The sequence below is a fragment of the Procambarus clarkii genome, chromosome 83, assembly GCF_040958095.1.
Source record: "Procambarus clarkii isolate CNS0578487 chromosome 83, FALCON_Pclarkii_2.0, whole genome shotgun sequence".
Taxonomy (NCBI): domain Eukaryota; kingdom Metazoa; phylum Arthropoda; class Malacostraca; order Decapoda; family Cambaridae; genus Procambarus; species Procambarus clarkii.
The window spans coordinates 1670985-1692329 of record NC_091232.1 but is presented as its reverse complement, the minus strand read 5'-3'; the positions used below and the strand labels follow the sequence as shown (position 1 = coordinate 1692329).

Here is a 21345-nt window from a genome sequence, read left to right as displayed (position 1 = left end):
CAGCTCTGTTATGTGCTAGGAAAGAAGACTACCTATACTGTATATCCATGTCTTATTTGGATTGTAAATAAGAAGACTATCTTACCACTCATTCCTGATTTAAAGCAAGGTAACCGTATGTCAGGTAAGAGTGCCAACGCGTTGTTCAGAGCCTAGCCATCACGATAACCTAATGCTCACTCTTGAGCCAGTTGACTCCCAAACGTTTTCATTTAGCCCATACTAAACCATTCCATCTCAAACTACACTCGCTCGCTGCTAAACCTGAGGGGGGAGGATGGCGTCACGTTACGGGGCCTGGCCGGGTGCTGGCAGTGTTGTGCGTGCCCAGCTGGACCAGTTACAGACCTTAGCGTCATGTAAGAATGTGATGGCGATTCAAGTCAGCTGTGCGAGCACTAGTACGCGTGACGGGTACTCTGGTCCCTGACACGGTATTGTTCTGGGAATCTACCAAAAATATATGGTTAGTGAAGAGCGAGGAAGAGCGGTACTGATTTACAATAGACCGTGTAGGATCTCCCGCTTTTGTCTCTTACCAACCTCTCTAGCGACTTGTGAGGTCGTCGTTCCCATCTGGAACGACGACGAAGTTAAGTATTTTTTTCGAGGATTTTTTTTCAGAGGAATTTTTTTCGATATTTTTTTACTGAATTCGAAGGTCAGGCCCTAACTATGAACAATAAAATAACATACCGGAGCGAAATATTTAATGGAGAGGATGTGCAAAAAAAGTCCCAATGAAGAGTAGAGGTGCCACAGTCACACAACACTGTATGAACATCGGAGAACTCGGCTCTTCAACCTCATCTCACCAAATATAAGAAATATTACAAGAACAGAAGTGGATGTTTTCAAGATGCAGTTAGACAACTCCCGGCAGGAAGTGCCGGATCAACCGGGTTGTAATTAATATGTTGATGTGTGGGCTGCTACAAGACCTGCCGTACGTCCATATCTTTGAAATTAATATGAATTGATAGTAAAGGATGTCATCTTGAAGTTATCTTGATTATTTCGGGGTTTAGTGTCCCCGCGGCCCGGTCCTCGACCAGGCCTCCACTCCCCAGGAAGCAGCCCGTGACAGCTGACTAACTCCCAGGTACCGATTTACTGCTAAGTAACAGGAGCATCAGGGTGAAAGAAACTCTGCCCATTGTTTCTCGCCGGCGCCCGGGATAGTGTGGGACATTTGGGGCTTGAATCTAATTATTTAAATATTAATGTAGTAAATTAAATTACGACGGACCACCCGCTTTTATAGTAAAGAGGGAAACTGAGAATTTCTGATCATTAGATAATTCCTAGATAACCAGTAACTATGGATAAAATACTAGAGAATATGATCATAGAAATAATTAATGGGCTGTATAATTAAATGAATCAAACCCTCAAACACCTACATTGGGGGGGTTATTACTGGAACTCAGTACGTCCAGGGACTAGTGTGGTTCGTTCACTAATCCAAGATGTAATAATCTAATCCTATGAATTATAGTGAAACCAATGTCATTACCATTAATGGGAACATAGATTATGAGTATAATAATGATAATCACAATAAACACATGTTAATCCAAAAAGAGTTCTGCATGTAAATAATTCCAGATAATTAATAAAGGAATACAAAGGAATCTTAGCTTAATGACGATTCCTATGTGTAAGTCACGACGCTTCCTCTAATTCCCTGGGCTCGGCTGGCTGACGAGTGGGATGGATTAACATGAGAGAAGGCGGTAGGGAGAATTCTTCTCACGTGCTGCAAAACAAATATTTACAGTAGCAACTAATTAAACTACTGAATCTCTATGTTCAAGGAATTAGTATTAACAGGAAATAATAGGTAATAACCTGTGGTTTGATGTTGGTATGCGTCGTCACGACTAATCACCCAGCTACTATTCTACACCCTACAAGATGCATCAAATAAGGATAAGATACTTAGCTAATATGGGCACTGTATAAGTTTTAAGATTGCCGAAATTCGCGCCCCAGGCTCTGGCTTCGCCTATCCTGGATAATGGCGCGCTTCACTGGCCGATCACGTGTGGTCAGGAAACCAGATTAAAAAGGTTCCTTATAATACACTGGCACCAGTTGAAGATATTGTCTGCAAGGTTGTTCACGCCTCACAGTGGCGACTTTCATCTGAGGATGGATAACGTTTACCCTGATGACTGGGTAATGGCGTCTCCTTGTGAGCACGATACGGACAGGTCTGCTCGAGAGCGCCCATCCACGTGTACTGGCGTACCTCCCTCACCCACGCCGCGTCTCGCGTTCATTAGACAAATTATCGTCATGAATATTAGTATTTCTCGCATTTATGCTTGAAATGTTGGAGACAGGACGGGTTTATTATTGAGAGGAGGGAAATATTATTATTTGCCATTTTAGTGATAGTAAACATATAAGGGAGAGGAATTAATGTCTCTCCATGGCATTCACTTGTGACGTTAACTTTTATTACTAGATAACTGCTATGACTCTAACGCTCTATTCGGCTTTTAGTTGGAGGTCAATTTATCTGTAATTAATTATCACACAGAACGCCTTGGTTATAGAGAATCGAATTCAATTCTCAGATACATTGGATATAATGTGTTTATTGTAATGAAATCTGACGCAATACTGGCGTCGGGTGACGTAAGAATTCTAGCCTACTGCACAGATGAAATTATTAGTACATGAGAATTCTACGTGGTGTTAAATTTACTTACTACAATAATTAGTAGAGTTAGTAATAATTAATGAGAATACAACAGTGTTGTATTCGGTGTTGGAAATTTCCAACAGATAGAACCCGGGACCACAGGATCACGCGTCCAGTGTTCTGTCCGCTCAGCCACCGGAGCTGTCTCTATGGGTGCTCTGAAGCTGTCTCTCTATGGGTGCCCACAGTTAACCACAGTGTGTAGGCTATCGCATCCTTTCTTTCATACCATCGTGGAGTGACAGATGAGAAATTCATTTGGCCTTTGTGGAGTAGCTTCCAGGTGTCTGGGCCTAATGTGCAGCTGCCATCTGCTTCTTCAGCATCATGTCATAACTCAAGTTAGGGCCTTGTTTTAAATGTAAGTCTAAGCCAATTTTTGTACATTATTAGTTGATTGTGTAAATGTAAGCTTGGATAATACCAGAGGAAATGTTGATCGTAGTGAACATGCTCAACTTAGTCTTGGCAGCTCAACTTGTAGCTTACATTGACAAAACATGACCTTCACGAGCGGAAGCTGATTTTATAATAATTGATTTAGACAAATGTATATAAATACATGCATAAGAAGATACAAGAACAGTGGAGGATTCCTAGGCAAGAAGACTACAATGCCTAGAGCCGCCACTGCAGTGCCTAGAGCCACTACTACGTCGAGCGTTGGAGCTGTCCCGCGGGCCTCAGCCCTCCCACCAGAGGCCAGGTATGGCACCCACGCCAGCTAGCGGGAAGGGGGTAGGGGGGGGGGTTAATGACAAGCCCTCTGGTCATATCGTGACCTGCATGACAGTGAGGGATACCTCACTCGAGGACTGTTTCGCGGTGCACATTATTGCAAATGAGAACACGAGCAATATGTTCGTTTGGTTAAGTGTCTTGCAAGGTTTACGAGGCTAGGGCCGCCGGGCTATGAGTATTTTATTTCGATTAATCATCTCTTGCTCGTTTAACTGATTTATGAGAATTAATAATTCTTGTGCCTGCAAACGGTCAGTGCCAGAAGTAAATTTAATTAGTTTTTATACATATTGAGAAATCAATTTTACGGCGAGTTGTAAATTGTAAAACTTTATGCCTGAGGGAAGAATTAAATAATTGTATGTCATTCACCGAGTAATTGTGGATCTAACGCAATAAAACTTAATTGAAACCCAGTTAGTTGACCAGCCATATCGCCGTTACCTTGAGGACTATGATCGCACGTGCAAACGCCATTGTATGGGAAGCGATTTGTACAGACTAGTTTAATTGAAGTGCTTTGGATATTCGGGACCCGGGAGCTGATGCTCGGTCTTACAAACATGTGTAAAACACAACTACCTAACCCTTCGCCCACTTAATAGTCTGCCTGCCTTAAGCCTATTCTAATCTGCAATAGGAACTAAGAATTTTGTCGCAACATAAAATATGCTCGTAGTTTTTATATTGCCTTTATACGATCTGTTGTTGATTATTATCCCTTGCATCTTCTTAATTTTTCTCTTAAACAATTACAAGGCCTAGATGTAGTACAGAATGATGCCATGCGCATCATCCTGGGTTGTCCTAGAACTCTCAGAATTGTTAACATGAGAAAGGAACTAAAATTTCCTTCTATTTATTAGAGAATAGTTCTACTTAGTACTATGTTTTGTACCAGAACTTTGAAAAATAATGCCCCCCCCCCTTGCCTTGAGGTTACCTTGAGGTGCTTCCGGGGCTTAGCGTCCCCGCGGCCCGGTCGTATCCTTAGTATATAGCCTTCCCAGTGCTATATAGTCGTAATGGCTTGGGGCTTTCTCCTGATAGTTCCCTTCCCTTGCCCTTCCCTTACTTTCCTTTCCTTTCCTTCCCCTTCCTTCCCTTCCCTTCCTTTCCCCTTCCTTTCCCCTTCCTTTCCCCTTCCTTTCCCCTTCCCTTTTCCTTTCCCCTTCCCTTCCTTTCCCCTTCCCTTCCTTTCCCCTTCCTTTTCCTTCCCCCTTCCCTTCCTTTCCCTTCCTTTTCCTTTCCCCTTCCCTTCCTTGTCCCTTGCCCTTCAGCTGGTGCTGTTCCCACACTATATATAACAAGGTTCTACCTCATGTGTGGAAGACAGTGACTGGAGGGAGAGTTCCCGCAGCTCCAAGTTTGCGCCAATAAATCAGCGTTGGGACAGGAAGGACGCCGGAGAGAGTAGCGGGGTTGCTAACTTGTCCATATAAGCCAGTTGCGAGCTGGTTACGGCTGGTGATCCAGCCTTAAACTTCTCCATAAGGTCCGGGTGCCTCCACACCCTTGTATGGGGACTTGTCCCCCTCCCTGTAGGTTGTACTCGGCTCCCGCCCCTTATGGCTGTTCGCACCTGTATCAAAATAATTTAGTTAGGCCTAACTAAAGTGGTGTTAGCCGTATTTCTAAACGTTTTCACTATGTGAACGTTAAGAATTGGGTCATTCATGCTAACCCACTTGAGTAGACATGAAGCAGTTAGTTGCTAATTCATGCCCATAATTTACCTTTTATGTTATCAGAGGCTTATCGCCTGTAAGCAAAGCTCTCACGTTGGAACTGGTCGTGATAATATGTTAGGTGCGTCTCGGAGGTAGGTTACTGTCAGCCTCAGACTAGGGCTCGCAGGGACCAGCACCGCAAGCCCATCCCCATTTACAGATCTCAAGAAGAAAATGGAAACTACTGCACACAATTGCCTATGCCAGTGTGACTATCCCACTTACAGACAAGAATATAAAACAACTATATAATGACAATTAGCGCCCTCAACTTCTGAGTTACTGATTAATTCAATTAACTGATTAAAACCCTTAGGCAGAGAAGCAAGTGTTTAATTAATATAACACGAGTACAGTTTATTGGGTATTCTTAACAATATATTTACTTCACTGGGAGCTCGGCACACTGTTTGATTCAGTACAAACAATATTATTTTATCAAAGTTTACCACACAATAAAAATTGTGCATACAAAACAAACTTACACTCAGACCAGCAGGTCCCCAGATCCCTTCCCTTCAGACCAGCAGGTCCTCAACCTATGCCGTTACCGCAAGGCACGTTAAATTTTAAATTTTCCCCCGAGGGGCGAGTTTATTGGGCAGCGCCACTCATCCTGTGAGTTGACACACCGCCATACCAGCATGTACAACATTCCCCAATAGGAAGAAAACCCGCTGGGGTTTTCTTCCTTTCTTTCTGTGATCACCAATCACATTTATACAATTTTAATTAACCTGGAGACAAAATAGAATGTCTGAATTGGCGTTTAAATGACGCTACGACATGTATATGCCTAGAATCAACCACTGCCATATATACACTTGGACATGCCGAGTCGTTCCTCGGGAACTGATCACCGTATCTAGTCATGCTGAAGAAATATATTTACCCCCAAGAGGAGCGACTCTCCGGGCTGAGGCGGTAACACCCTTGCTATCTCCTGCGTGCCGTGGGCGTTGCTCTTAGTTCTTGTAGTGCACGGCGTTTAGGACCCACATTATAGGACTGTTATGGGGGTGTGGCGGACAGGTGGGCGCACACTCCCAAGCCACCACCCCAAGCCCCAGGATCTTCTTCTAGTTCCTCCCGCCGCTCTCAAGTTGTAATATCACCGCTCCTAATACCTACTCACTACACCGTTGCCTGCGTGTTCAAATAGCTCCTTTTTATGATCGAGTTTCCAGTTTTCCCTCATTCAAGAACTTGAAGTTCACTATTTTCCTCGGTTATTGCACGCGAGTCGTGGACCTCTTGTGTCGACACTACTATAGGCTACATTATTTAAATTTAAGCGTAACAAATGAAGTAATTTGTTATTTAATGTGCAGATTGTGGACCTCACTTTAGAGTATTTTCTAGGTACAGTTTGAGTATATTACCTTCTCCCCCCCCCCCCCCTCCAAAAATGCATTCTGTATAAAGTATTTGCAGGTTTTGGGAATTCTAAACGAGAGAGCACAAGTGCCTAAGAGCACAATATCCTATTCTACAGTTGGTTCGCCATCATTAGCGCGGTATATCTTGCCTCAGTGTCTTATTATTTCGTAGTCAAGGCTTGACTAGCTTATTGTACTGTTTCAGTTAGACCATCTGGCATTACTGTACTTATATTTTTTTAAATATTCACTTAAGCCCCGCAACGACTGCTTCGACTAGGCCCACATTATGTACCCAACTTGAATGTTGTTTTCCCTATTGGAAATAGAGATGGGTAAGCGTTTACCAAGTGTGCGTGTTTTCCTGTAGCCTTGAAGGAGAACATTTCAATGCTGGTTTTGGCGTCATACTTGTCCACCTTCGGGAATTGGAAGAGGCAGATTAAATAAGCTTATACTTCACACAAAGCTCTTAAATTTGGCGATACGTAGACAAGAGTTTTATCAGGTAAATCTTAAGTGTTTGTGTGATTGTTGTGAGAAGGTTGGAGATAGTGTGGTGGTGGGTGTATGTAGGTCCCGTGGCGTTATCTGAGGAGCATCACGGTGGCCGGCGGTGACTCACGGGCCCTGCCCTGCCTGTCCCCCCGAGACACCTTGCTGCCCAACATGCCACCCGCCGCCGCCCAACGTGCCCCTCCCCCGCCCACCGTGCCACCCGCCGCCGCCCACCGTGCCACCCGCCGCCCTGCCTGCCTCAATGTGCTAATTCACGTCCGTCAGTTTTTTCTCGGGTTACCATGCTTGCTGACTGATGGAAGTTTGTACAATATTTTGTTTCCCTCTCTCGCTGCCTCTCCATCTTTACCCAGGCCTGCCTCTCCTCGCCGCTTATCCAATCCTGTGCTTCTCATTTCTATTTATTTTCACTGCCTCTTGACCTTTGTAGATGATTTCCATCTCTTTCAACCTCTCGTCTGAGTGTTGCATTGTATATCTTTCGTTTTTCTACTTTTATCTAAATATATAGTTTTTCCTGTTAATCGCATTGCTTCTTTCTCGAGCCATCAGTGTCTTACCCTTTTACATGAGTGTATTGGTGTCAGACAGCCATGTTTGAGTTACTGACGCTTCTGTAACACAGCATAACACTACTCCTGTAAACACAACTTCTGTTGCTTAAGGAATCTGTAACTCATGAAATACTTCTCGTCTACGGCAGTGTCTGGAACATTTCGAAATGTGGATTGTTATTAGATGCCAAAGACTGCCTCTGTTTACTTGTCGTTTACCTGTTACGGTTTCGAGAGTATATATACTCTCCAAGCCTGCAGCCTGGGGCCAAGCTTGTTTGGTAATAACTTGCTCCGCCGAGCAACGGTCTGCACGCCCACATATCCACTACAATCCAACTGATCCTACATTTTTTGTAGGAATTTGACCTGTAATATTTATTTGGACTTGCTGGTAGTCTACTGAGGACAAGGAGTGCACGGAACTAGGGAGGTATAAGAGTTAGAATACTGTACTTGTAATCACTGGCATTTGAGATTTCGATTTACTGGAGGACTCTTAAAGTTGGAATTTTGAGCTTGTGTTCGTTAACTGGTTACTTGATACCAAGGTTTTGGACCTGAAGTACGTGCAGCGAGGCCACGGAAAAACAGGGAGACAATTGCCTGACAAAGTTTTTAAGAAAATTTAGTTTGTGAAGTAACGTTAAATATTGTAATCAAACTCACAGGTCTGAAATATGTACGCACCTAATTGTGCTTGAGGAGGGGTTGAAATAGTTTTTGTCCACCCTGTCAAATTGTGCGTGCGTGCGTGCGTGTGACACCACTATTGATCCCTCATAATTCAGGCACTTCCATTTGCAGTATTGTGACTACACTTAATTGTGAGATATAAGTAAAAAAAATAGACGCCTAGCAATTTACTTCTTACCCTGCAGCTCTCCCCTCGTCTGCAGTGAGAAAAATATAATGACCCAACCCAGAATATCTTTCAGCGATGATTAGTGGTTTTCCCGTGAGGCTAAAGCTCGGTAGCCTTAAGTATTGTGTTGGTGTTTGTGCAAGTTTAGCCTCCACAAAAGTCAAGCCATTAAACTATATTACCCTGTTTGCCAGTGCAATAATCATTGTTTGGCTGCCTTTGAGGTATCTGAGTGTCGTCATACTGTTGTTGTGCTCAAAACAAAACACTTCCGTGTATGGGGTTGAGAGTTAGAATGTGTGAAGCAGCCAGGGCAGGTCTGGCGTGAACCCCAGCCGCCCAGCCGCCGCCGGAAGTGCTACATTTGTGTTTGTAGGGAGTGACACCAGTGGCCACCGCTCTTGTTCCGGGCTGCAGGTATTGTCGTCACTGGCTACTGCGGTTGGTGAGGTTCGGGAGTTTCCCTAAACCAGATTAACGGTCATTTTGACGGTTAGGCTGGTTGATACCTGGTTGATGGGGTTCTGGGAGTTCTTCTACTCCCCAAGCCCGGCCCGAGGCCAGGCTTGACTTGTGAGAGTTTGGTCCACCAGGCTGTTGCTTGGAGCGGCCCGCAGGCCCACATACCCACCACAGCCCGGTTGGTCCGGTACTCCTTGGAGGAATAAATCTAGTTTCCTCTTGAAAATGTCCACGGTTGTTCCGGCAATATTTCTTATGCTTGCTGGGAGGACGTTGAACAACCGGCTATATCATAATGAGGCTATATGGTTAGCAATATCAGAATGAAGAGTGTAATGCAGTAATGAGATTAAATCTATACCAGCGAAAGTTGAATAACCACGTTTTCTATTCTTTGGTAGATCCTGCTGAAAGACATCGAGGCTCACGGACCAGTGTTGAAGAGCGTCCTCCGCCAGTACGAACGCATCGCCGCGGCCGCCGCCACCGTGGCAGGAGGTCCTCCGCCTGCCCCAAGCTGCGAGACGACCACCAGCACCCAGGACCCCCCCGCCACCTCCCGCCACCAACACCCACCTGCCCGACGCGGCACTAAGGACATCATCCCCCGCAAGGCTCGCTCCCTAGAGAAGCGCTGGCACCAGATCTACCTGCGCTCCCTCGAGTGGCACTACTACCTGGAGGGTGTCATCGCAAACTTCAAGGTAAGGCCTACTGTTTCCTTCTCCAGTCGTTTTCTCCTGTTGGAAAATACCACATTCGTTCATGGTACTTAAATGGACGCAAGTTTTGTTTAATGTTAGGCCTATGTAAGTGAAAAACGACGTCTGTAGTGGTTATTGACTCAACGCGTCATGCTCTCAGTAGGCAGGACTGTGAATGAGCCTATTATGCCGTAATCATAACCACTGGTGTTTTTGTTTTTACATGTAACACTGGTTTATACTGTTATGTAAGGCTAGGGAGCTGTTAGAAGAGAACGTGAAGTTGATGCCAGGAAAGGTGGGGGGGGAGGGGGAGGGAGGGGGGACTGGGGTGATGTAAAGGAGATTACGACGGGCACAAATCACTTACGGGCTAGTCATGCCCGTGCCACCTCTAGGGTGGTTTAATCTTTGTTGACCAGACTACACACTAGAAGGTGAAGGGACGACGACGACATTTCGGGCCGTCCTGGACCATTCTCAAGTAGATTGTCTTTTATCAAGTCTTAATCTTTATCAATCAATCATCGGGCGCAAATCATGCTTTGGCTGTTCCTTTGAAGAGGATATATTGTGACGGCGGGTGGTAATGAGGAGTCGTGTTGACCTTGGCCCACCCACGACCTACACCTTTGACCCCTTATCCCGTGTGGGGATTGTGTATGTGACTATATATCATAGTATATGGTCACGACGCGCATATTTTTAACAAGCATGATGTGAATATTTTCACATGAACATAGTCATTATTAGCATCACTCCGTGTCTAATTGTTACTGTGAAATCGCTCATAGGGAGCCACGTTGGTCACGCCTCCACAATAGGGCAGAGGCCACTGCCGCCGGCAAGAGAATTGGCCTAATTAAATGCACCGTAAAAGAGGGTAATAATTGGCAAGGGTCGTGTGCGAGGCGTGCGGCTTGTGTGGCATCACTCTCGCGCTCTTTGTGCTCTCTCTAGCTCGCTCTCTTGTGCTCTCTAACTCGCTCTCTTGTGCTCTCTAGCTCGCTCTCTTGTGCTCTCTCTCTAGCTCGCTCTCTTGTGCTCTCTCTCTAGCTCGCTCTCTTGTGCTCTCTCTAGCTCGCTCTCTTGTGCTCTCTCTCTAGCTCGCTCTCTTGTGCTCTCTCTCTAGCTCGCTCTCTTGTGCTCTCTCTCTAGCTCGCTCTCTTGTGCTCTCTCTCTAGCTCGCTCTCTTGTGCTCTCTCTCTAGCTCGCTCTCTTGTGCTCTCTCTAGCTCGCTCTCTTGTGCTCTCTCTAGCTCGCTCTCTTGTGCTCTCTCTAGCTCGCTCTCTTGTGCTCTCTCTAGCTCGCTCTCTTGTGCTCTCTCTAGCTCGCTCTCTTGTGCTCTCTCTAGCTCGCTCTCTTGTGCTCTCTCTAGCTCGCTCTCTTGTGCTCTCTCTAGCTCGCTCTCTTGTGCTCTCTCTAGCTCGCTCTCTTGTGCTCTCTCTAGCTCGCTCTCTTGTGCTCTCTCTAGCTCGCTCTCTTGTGCTCTCTCTAGCTCGCTCTCTTGTGCTCTCTCTAGCTCGCTCTTTCTTGTGCTCACTCTAGCTCGCTCTTTCTTGTGCTCTCTCTAGCTCGCTCTCTTGTGCTCTCTCTAGCTCGCTCTCTTGTGCTCTCTCTAGCTCGCTCTTTCTTGTGCTCACTCTAGCTCGCTCTTTCTTGTGCTCACTCTAGCTCGCTCTTTCTTGTGCTCACTCTAGCTCGCTCTTTCTTGTGCTCACTCTAGCTCGCTCTTTCTTGTGCTCTCTCTAGCTCGCTCTCTTGTGCTCTCTCTAGCTCGCTCTTTCTTGTGCTCACTCTAGCTCGCTCTTTCTTGTGCTCTCTCTAGCTCGCTCTCTTGTGCTCACTCTAGCTCGCTCTTTCTTGTGCTCACTCTAGCTCGCTCTTTCTTGTGCTCACTCTAGCTCGCTCTCTTGTGCTCTCTCTAGCTCGCTCTCTTGTGCTCTCTCTAGCTCGCTCTCTTGTGCTCTCTCTAGCTCGCTCTCTTGTGCTCTCTCTAGCTCGCTCTCTTGTGCTCACTCTAGCTCGCTCTTTCTTGTGCTCACTCTAGCTCGCTCTTTCTTGTGCTCTCACTTTAGCTCGCGCTCTCTCGGGCTCTCTCACTTTAGCTCGCGCTCTCTCTAGCATACACTCTTTCCGTTATAAAATTTTGTTTCTTCCCTGTCTCCACGACGAATGGATTTACACGGTGAGGCTCAGGGCGAGTGAGGTGAGGCAGGAAATGAGGGTTGTGGAGGGTCGGAGGCCCAGTTACTGGTGGGCCTCACTCCACCACACCCAACATCTCATTCACCGAGAGAGTGAACAAGTTGAACTAGGGGGGGGGATAAAGATAGTGGAGGCTAATTTCATCCATAGTTTAAATAGATACGATGAAACACTACGAAAGTGTAGCCACCTAAAGTAAAGAGATATCTGTGAGTTGGAAATCGGTCCCGCCAACTAACGTGGGTAAAAATATTGCCGGAGCAACCGTGGACATCTTCAAGAGAAAACTAGTTTTCTTCCAGAAGTGCCGGACCAACTAGGTTGGTTGACCACATTGGCTGCTAGGAAGGCGATTGTGTCCGGGCAGGTCGTGTCCGCTAGATGCCATCAGTGTTGTAGATTCAGCTACTCTGAACAAGTTCCAAGTATAACGGGCTATGGCGAGCCCGTAGTGGACTTACCTGGGCCATCAGTGTTGCGAGTGGGTCATTATAGTGGTGGGGAATAGTAACATGTGGGCAGGTGTGGGGGGCAGCGGACGAGGCTGACATAGTTGAGTGACAGTTGGCCCACCAGTGTGATGAGTGGCGGCGGGTCGACCATTACCACCTCACACAATACCACCTGACCAGTCAGTTGCCCTTCACCAACACTCTTCTTTCTTTTACTTCCACTAAAATAGTTTTAAAAGGCAGTATAATATTAGATTAATCGATTTGTACAGCATTTATATTTTTACTAAGAAAAAAAAGCCCAACCATGTTCTGAGCATTTCCCAGATTAACTTAATTTTATAGTAAGTTACCGCATGAATTTGTTGTTCTCCTTTTCGCTGTAGTGTACTTATATTATGGGACCGAGAGGGATCGTCAGTGAAGTTTATTTCCCTTTTACATGAACTTTTTATTTGCCTAATTTCGTTCCAAAATTCTCAAATTAGTTTTTCTTATGAATATCGGCAATATTTGATGGCATAATATTACATTTATCTTTTTTAATCCTCTTTCTGGTTGATATTGAGCCCTGGTGCTGCTTGTGGTCTAAGAGAACCAGCCATTTTTTCATTGGTTATATCAAAAGATAATCTATTTTGGGATGCCCTAACGTGATCATTCCAACCAGGCGTTTCCTCTTTGTCTATTTGTTCTAAGAGGGATACTCTCCTCACTCACTCTAACTAGCACTGACATGACACGTGTAACAAAATTGAGACTGTTCTGTTGCAAATTACACTGAAGATTAGTACAGGCAAATACAGAAGTTGGAATGTGTATATTATCAAGTTTACCGTTCATCAGGCATTTAAACTCGTCTAGATGAGCAACTTTGGCCTTCTCCCAATTCAAATGTTCTTTGGAGGTTTCTGTTCTCACTGGCGACAGCAGCAGGTACTTGCAAGTACTCATCTAGTATATAATATAGTACAAATGAGGTATACTGAAGACGGTTATGACAGGAATATGTCCGGACAGGTTATCACCATCGCTGATAATCCACAGTGGCCAGTGTGAGACCCCCTCTCTCTCTCTCTCTCATCCCATGGTAGAAAGCTAAAGTAAATATTAAATTCAATATTGAAAGCAGGGTTATGTAAATTTTCTGCATCCTTAAACGCATTAAACAAATTAAAAAATGCATCTTGTCGAGAAAAATCGGTGTTAAACTCTCCCACCACCACGAGGTTAGCATCATATGAATTAGCCAATTGAGATATTTCACGTAGCACATCACCATCACATCACCATACACATTTGCAAAGTTGCTGTTGCTGGTGAAACAAGGCATAGACCCACACATGATCAAATACTACTGAGTACCATTTGAGAGTAGTAGTGCGCCTTGATACAGTATTGATAACATCAACCTTACAGTGCATGTGGGTAATGCCACAGGATACCAGTGCCACCACAGTCTTCCAGGACCTGACCAGTCATCACACATTACAATACTGGCAGTGTAAACACAACCATCTACAGATTTGTAGACTTTCAAATCCATAAGATTTTACAACTAAGGGGGTTGCATTTCCCCTCAACTTTTACAACTGCAACATGTTCCAACATTTCAGTAGTTACTGGACTAGTAATTGCTGGCCTAGTAGCATCATGACTGTTGGCCGAGTCTAGGGTCTGACTGGAGACAGATTCCTTACATGAATCCGGGATGTTGAGAAGCCCAGCCAACTCGATCATCATTTGCATTTGTGCGTTTCTGTAGACTGTTTATTTACCTCAGTGAGGCACAAAGCAGCAGCTTGCATGCTATCTTGAAGCGTCACACATTAAGTCAGCATCACATTAACAGCAGCATCACAGTCACAACCATCCCTTTTTTCCAAGTACAGTATTAAGGTGGTCGTTCATTCAGTTAATTGGCCTTAAGCCCAACACTAAACCAAACGCCAAACCAGTAGCCTAGTCGTAAGCCACACACATTCAGCTGGTATTATCGAAACTATTTGGAGACCTCAGGCAGAAGCGTATTTATATAATAGGGGGAACTTAACAAAACAATAAGTTAAATAAGCAATCTGAAACGTTGTCATGTGGAGTTCGGTTGAACATGAATGCAGTTTGCAGTGTTTTCATTGTAGTGTTGTCCAGCAGAGAAGGAAATACTGGCCGCCCTGCACAGTAAATACTGAGGGTGTCACCAGACGGCGGGCAGCCCGGGGCGGCTCCAACGCCGCCTTAACCACGGCGTCAACCAACACACACCACTGTGAGTCACTCGTGGTGGTGGGGGTCACTGATGGGGGAGGCGTTGGGTGGGGGAAGGTGGCCGCCAAGTACCCCCTCACCACGCTGACCAAGACCTTACTTATCAATGTGATGATACTGGGTTGTGACCCAGCTCGTGTGTCACATTACCCGCCCTAATTGTAAACGGGAGTGTCTAGCGATCACCTTCGATTTAGGCAGACAGTAAAACTGGTGACATACCTGCAGCTGGAGGGGCGAGAACGTCGGTGGGGCGAGGCGGCCGAGCTGGGCAGGACAGAAAGGTTTTCCCAACTTCTGGGTGTTTTCCCCCGTCTCATAAAGTAAACCGTTGGCCAAGACTGACTTCCACAGACTATATTGTTTGACCAATATGTTAAATATTATATTCTGCATAAAGCGAACCTTACAGGTTATATAACGACTGTAAAACTCATCACTTGGGACTATACGTTTAGGCCATGTACCGGCTGCTTAATATATTTGTCACTGTACCATGTGGGAACATCCAGATACAATAATGTGAGGTTTGTTACTCTGTGAATGGTGAAAATACAACGAATCGTTGTCTTCGTCTCGGGGCTCGTGGGAAGCGAAACTAAAACACAGATGCCAAGTTAACGGCCACCGTGTGTTTAGGTAGTGTGGCTGCAAGGTCATCGGGTCGAGCTGTGAACTCTGAGAAAGTATAACGGCAGGTAGACTTGTGAACATACGAGGATACCTAAAATGTGTATAGTATAATGCTGGTTATATTTGGTCCAGGGGAAAGTGGAGGATAGTGGCTGATGCCAGGTGGGCGTGACTGGCCAGGTGGGTGTGACTGGGCAGGTGGGTGTGACCTGATGCCAGGTGGGTGTGACTGGCCAGGTGGGTGTGACTGGCCAGGTGGGTGTGACCTGATGCCAGGTGGGTGTGACCTGATGCCAGGTGGGTGTGACTGGCCAGGTGGGTGTGACCTGATGCCAGGTGGGTGTGACTGGCCAGGTGGGCTGTACATGGGATCATAACCACCACTCCCCAGAGTAGTGCCCCCCCCCCCACAGTGTGGTCCTCTCTCACCAGCGGATAATATCAGCAGACATATGATACTTAACTTGGTCCCCTACTCTCCCTTCCCCTCACCTTCCCCAGACCCCTTTCCCCTACCTTCCCTCACTATGCTGTCTATCATCCGCCGCCCCTCAGCCTTTTCACCATCAACTCTACTCCATTTATCCCTTTTCCCCTTGCATTAGTCACCATCTGTCGGCCCCTTCTCTCCCCTCCGTACTGGGAGTATTCGTATCAGCAGTTATTTGCTCCATTCGTCTCAGAGCACAACCAGTATTGAGCTTTTTTTTTTATTTTGTAACATGAAGGTCCCCTTAAGCCTGGTTGTGGTCCTTAAGCCTGCCTGATCCTGCTCCGTCCAGCAGCTCCTCACAAAAACAATCTTGGCACCAGACCTCAAACCTCCCCCCCCCCCCCCCAAACGTCTCCAGCAGCTTTACCCCCGTACCCCCTCGCTTCCTTAAACCTGTCTGGCGCGCCTGCCTCTCACACTATCACACCCGTCGTTTCTGATTCGTGTTATCATGTACTGGATCATATATAATATATGATAACATATATGTTATCAGCATATACTGCAGATGGAGATTCTAGCGTTTTCATGGTTCTACAGCCTGAATGGCTCCACTATAATTACCTTAACCCCATTTTAGTCCATTAAAAACACTACACCTGTGAATTCCCATTTGATTTTATTCGCCCCTTACAGCAGAAACGTTATATAATATTAGAGTATTCTCTTCTTCATGTTTGTATATCCTGATGTAGAGGAGAGTTAGTGAGGTAGCACAACACACTACGGAGTTGTGCTTGACCTCTGTTGACCTGAGGTAAGTCTTTGACTTGCACAACAGGTCGATGCCAGACGTGAGGGTGATGCCCCACCAAACACACCGAAACTACGACGTTGGTACAACGGTACAAAGTTTTAACACCTCCTAACCAGTTATAACAACCAATATAGCAAGTTGTAACAACGTTCTGATACGTCATAAACACGTTAAGCCAAGATGTAACAACTTTATTACAAGTTGTAACAAGCGGAAAATAGACAGTTATGGTTTGTGTTTCCCGTCACGTGTTCATATTGGCATGATGGCACAAATGTTGGCACCTTGGCGTGAACACGGCGAGTTGGGAGCAGCCTCATGCAAGGCTCACTAGGCTAGACGTTTACGGTAAGGCGATACACCTGCACAGTTGGGCTCATTTCTCCTTTCCCTTGATTTATGTTAACTTTTAACAAATGGTATTACATAATAATACTCGGTGGGAGGAGGTTACAACATATGAACTGTTGCACACAACAAAGCCCACGCTTTGTACTATTAAGTTTAAAAAGAACCCCGAGAAAGAAAGTAACAACCAAACCTGTATAGTGGGGGAGGTTTACCTGTACATGAGTACCTCCAGACTCGTGTACTATCGTATGGTAGTACATTTGTATCTATAAAAAAGTGTGTCCCCGAGGGTGGAGGGGAGACGCTTGCGACTAGTCTCAACTTTCTAGGATGTGTTACTGTCTGGGGTAACTGTCTGGGTGAGGGGTGTTATAGAGGCCTGGCTCTCCTTCACCCCGGCCTCCTGTTGAGGTAGTACTTACAGTAACGATGAGAACCATCGTACATGTATTGGTGTACAAGGCAATTAGGAAGTAGAAATCGGTACTATTGAATTTAGATAAACCGGAAAAGTTTTCGTACTGATGTTGCAAAGAAAACTTAACCTAATCTTACTAAGGGCTAATACACGCTACTTGAGTTGCAGAGTGGTAAGACACTCGCTCCGAGCTTCGCGAGCTATTTGGCCTGGGTTCATATCCTGGACGGCGCCAATCCTTGACCAATCGTCCATTCACCCAACAGTGAATGGGTACCTAATTGTTAAACGATTTGGCGGGTCGTATTCCATGGTACATTAAGATTAAGGACTTGCCCGAAACGCTGTGTGCGTGCTAGTGTCTTTACAAGAAATGTAAGTACTCTTGTATATATAAATAAATGCAAATAATATAGTACATTTGTTTGGTTTTTAGTTTGTTTTTGGTCTATATAAAGTGAATAGTACCAAATTATACTATCTAATTACGTAATTGCATCTATGTATGTACGATGGTCCACATAGTTACAAAAATATAAACCATTGGGCCATAAACAATGGTTGAATATAAACACCTCAAACTGGCGGAACTGGTCAAAAGACACAACACGGAGTCCAAGCTGGGATATAGGGAAGTAGGCCTATTGATTTGGAAAGAGGTGGTATTGATGAATGGAAAGAGGTGCCAGTTAGCATTATATAAGTGTTTTAAACAGTTTAGCGGGTTTCAAGGAAATATTAGCTAGGTATATGGGTGAGAGGAGGTGGATTGGGACTGGACCAGTCTAGTATGAGCTAACATGCCTGCTGTGCTGGCCATAATTCTGCTATGATGAATTTGATGGAAACCTTTACAGATACATTAAAAATCCGAAGACACGATACAACTGAAAAATGACAGTTGAATTCTCTAGATGTACTAGGTTTTCCCCTTTTGGGCATATTTTTTGCTATAAAATGTATTAAAATCATTTCCAGAAAGCTGTTAAGCGTATTCTCTCAATTGTTTAGGGGGGATTTTAAGCATTTCACATTGGCAGGTAGTATAGGTATGCGGCCCAGTGATGGCCGCCACTAGTAACTAGTCGCGGCGACCCCTGCGGAAGTTTGCATCCGGTACTGCCGCGGGTCAAATTGCCGCTAATCCCCAAGTGTCCAGCCTTCCAGGATCCAGCCCAAGACCAGGATCCAGCAAGACTCGTATCTCCATAAGTCTCTCCTTCGCCCTGTTTCCTGATCCATCACTCCCTTCGGTCCGCTGGCCTTTCCCCTCCGACCGTCACCCTTCCAGGAGCCAGTCCAAAAGCCCCCTCTGAGTCTCGCCTCGCCATAATACACTTCCTCGGCCATGTTCTCCACGTTCCATTACCCCCTCGCCCTCCTCGTCTATAACTTCCTGGCGTGATGTAGTTATTATGGATTGATGGAGGCTGGTCATTTATCATCAGGCGTCGAATAACGCGTCTGTCGCCACCGCTCGTGTCTCCGACGGCGCGTTGCCGCCATAATGGACGGACACTTGCCAACTTTGTCCCTCTTCCCAGCCGTCCCATCTACACTCTTTGGTTCCTCCCGTCTACACTCTTTACTCGTGTTTTTTGTGGCCTTTTCTACTGGTATTTGTTATACTCTTTATTTTTTTGGATAGCTGCAGAACATTATTAGGCAGGCTTCTTTTTGTCATCAAGAGTTGGTACCCGGGTGGCTCTTTGGCTACTCGGAAAGACCTGGAATCAGACGGTATTACATAAGGAAGAAACACAACATAGCTTATCCTAGAATATCTCGTTTAAAAACTTATTGTCCCGTGTGAGGCCGCTGCTGTTTATATCCAGCCACACCTACTTGTGTACTTGTCCAGCTTCTGGTGATTAAACCACACACCAGAAGATGAGACGTCGTCTGTTTCGGTCCATCCTGGACCATCATCACAGTGAGCCCTGTAGCCCTCACAACGTGAGTCAGGCCAGTTGTGGAAAATGTCTTAAAAATCCTGTATCTCCTTAAGCTAACTATCTCCTGTATCTCCTTAAGTAAACACTCTATGGTGAAGAAAACGCAGAGAACACAGTTATTTATATAAATCGCTAACAAATAAAATGTCTAACTCTGAAACTAGATATACAGTATAATTAAAATGATTACATGTGTTATGATATGTTAATAATATACTAAAATTTCTTGTAAACTAATTCGTTCATAAATGTTCAACCATTTATGAATAAAGTTTACGATTGAGACTAGTCCCATAGTTGAACGGTGTTGAGTTACAAGAAAACACTGAAGGGTTGAACCTCAAGTCAGTGGCAGAGAGAGGAAACGGAAAAGACATGATGAACCACGTACACAGTGCACTGGGCAGGGTGTTTCTCAGTATCAGAAGCACTGGTGCTTCTCTGTCAGAGAAGCAGTCAGTGTGGTCAACTAGTTGACCACACTGACCACATAACCCAAATGCACTCGGGCATGGGGGTGGAATGAGTTCATAAAGACCCATGCTTTTTGTAGCGTGGTGGTACAGTGGTACAGGATTCGGCTTTGAATCACGCGAGCGGTGATTCGTGTCCCAGCAAGGGCATTTGGAACTTTAAAGAGTGTGTGTGTGTGTGTGTGTGTGTGTGTGTGTGTGTGTGTGTGTGTGTGTGAGATACGTAGACATATCACAAACAATCAACATATTACTGAACACTCTGAGTGATAAATATACACATTTCTTACCATGGTAACATAGTTGCAAAGAGTACTATGTAAACATGAGGCTGGGTTGGATATTGCGTAACCAGTTTGCACCTGGGGAACACCAGGGCGTAAGCCGCAGGGGGCGACCAGTGCAAGAGTGAGCAGCAGTATTGCTGTACCTGTAAGTCCAGTTTTTAAAGCTGGGTGCTATAGGGGTATTTGGGGCCCTGGGTGTACCCCCTCTCATTCTCGCCATCCTGTCCACCCAGACACGTGGGGGCGGACGCAACTGACCGCAGTTGCGTCATCGTGACCGCACGTCCTGGCGAGGATTGCTTGGAACTCCCCCTTCCCTACTGCTGTGAGTGTTCCAGTACAAGGGAGGGGGGGGGGAATACGTGGGTGGTGAGCCTGGCCTTAGGAGACAGACTTCAGCCTCTCCAAGTTGGGCTGAGATGAGAAGAATTTTATGATTTGTGCCCAATTGAAATGTTTAAAATGTGTAAGATTTTGGATGATGTCCCTGAGCAACCAAGAGTGCCGGCGGGGGGATGGGGAATTAGCCTCGGCTACCATCCTCTTTTGTCCGGTAGTGTTGGTCGAGTGGTTAAGGTGTCCTGTACGCTAGATGCAAAGTGCTCCTGGCAGTATGGGTTCGAGTCACTTATGGGGTGCAAATTTTCAGTTGCATATATGCCTAGAGACCGTTCAAGCTTCGCATATATATATATATATATATATATATATATATATAATATATATATATATATATATATATATATATATATATATATATATATATATATATATATATATATATATATATATATATATATATATATATATATATATATATATATATATATATATATAATGTATAATCTCTACGTGAAGCAAACTGAGAATAGCTGTATAAAGTGTGACTTGTGCTCTGCCAGCGTGGCTTGTAATTACGTTGGTGCGCCTTCATCTGACGGTAATGGTTCGTGGTGTTTGGTCACGGGGTCTGGAGGGGACGGAGGCTGACAGGTGAAGACAGCGGCGCCGGCTGGATGATTATGTTGAGGCAGGACCCTCCCGTCATTATCCCAACCTGTCCTCTTACAAATTACGTCGCTTTTTGCTCGTATGCGCTACGGCCAAAAAAAAAAACCGTAATTTGAAAATTAAAAAAATAATTGAAAATAAATTGTTAAATTTGTTTCTCCAAAACAGCAGTTAAGGGTCCTCTGGTAGGTTAGGAGGGCACGAAGTTCTATTAAGGTTTCAAAACGTCATGAAAACTGTTAATTGAAAGTTTCCTCTCCTAACCTAAAAGCCAGAGGACCCAAAACAGAAAACGGGAGACTGTCACTTTCGTGAGCCGCTAACATGTTTGTTTATGTCCTTTTTTAACCTGAGTGCGCATACGAGCGAAAA

General features: G+C 45.2%; 1 protein-coding gene across 1 annotated transcript in view; it reads left to right on the top strand.

The window, feature by feature from the left end:
* The window catches only part of klar (klarsicht), a 336442-nt gene that overhangs the window by 182344 nt on the left and 132753 nt on the right, over positions 1-21345 (top strand). The window contains exon 10 of the mRNA XM_069316171.1: positions 9365-9667. Within this exon, the coding sequence (XP_069172272.1) occupies positions 9365-9667 (303 nt within the window). The remainder of the gene's footprint in view (positions 1-9364; positions 9668-21345) is intronic.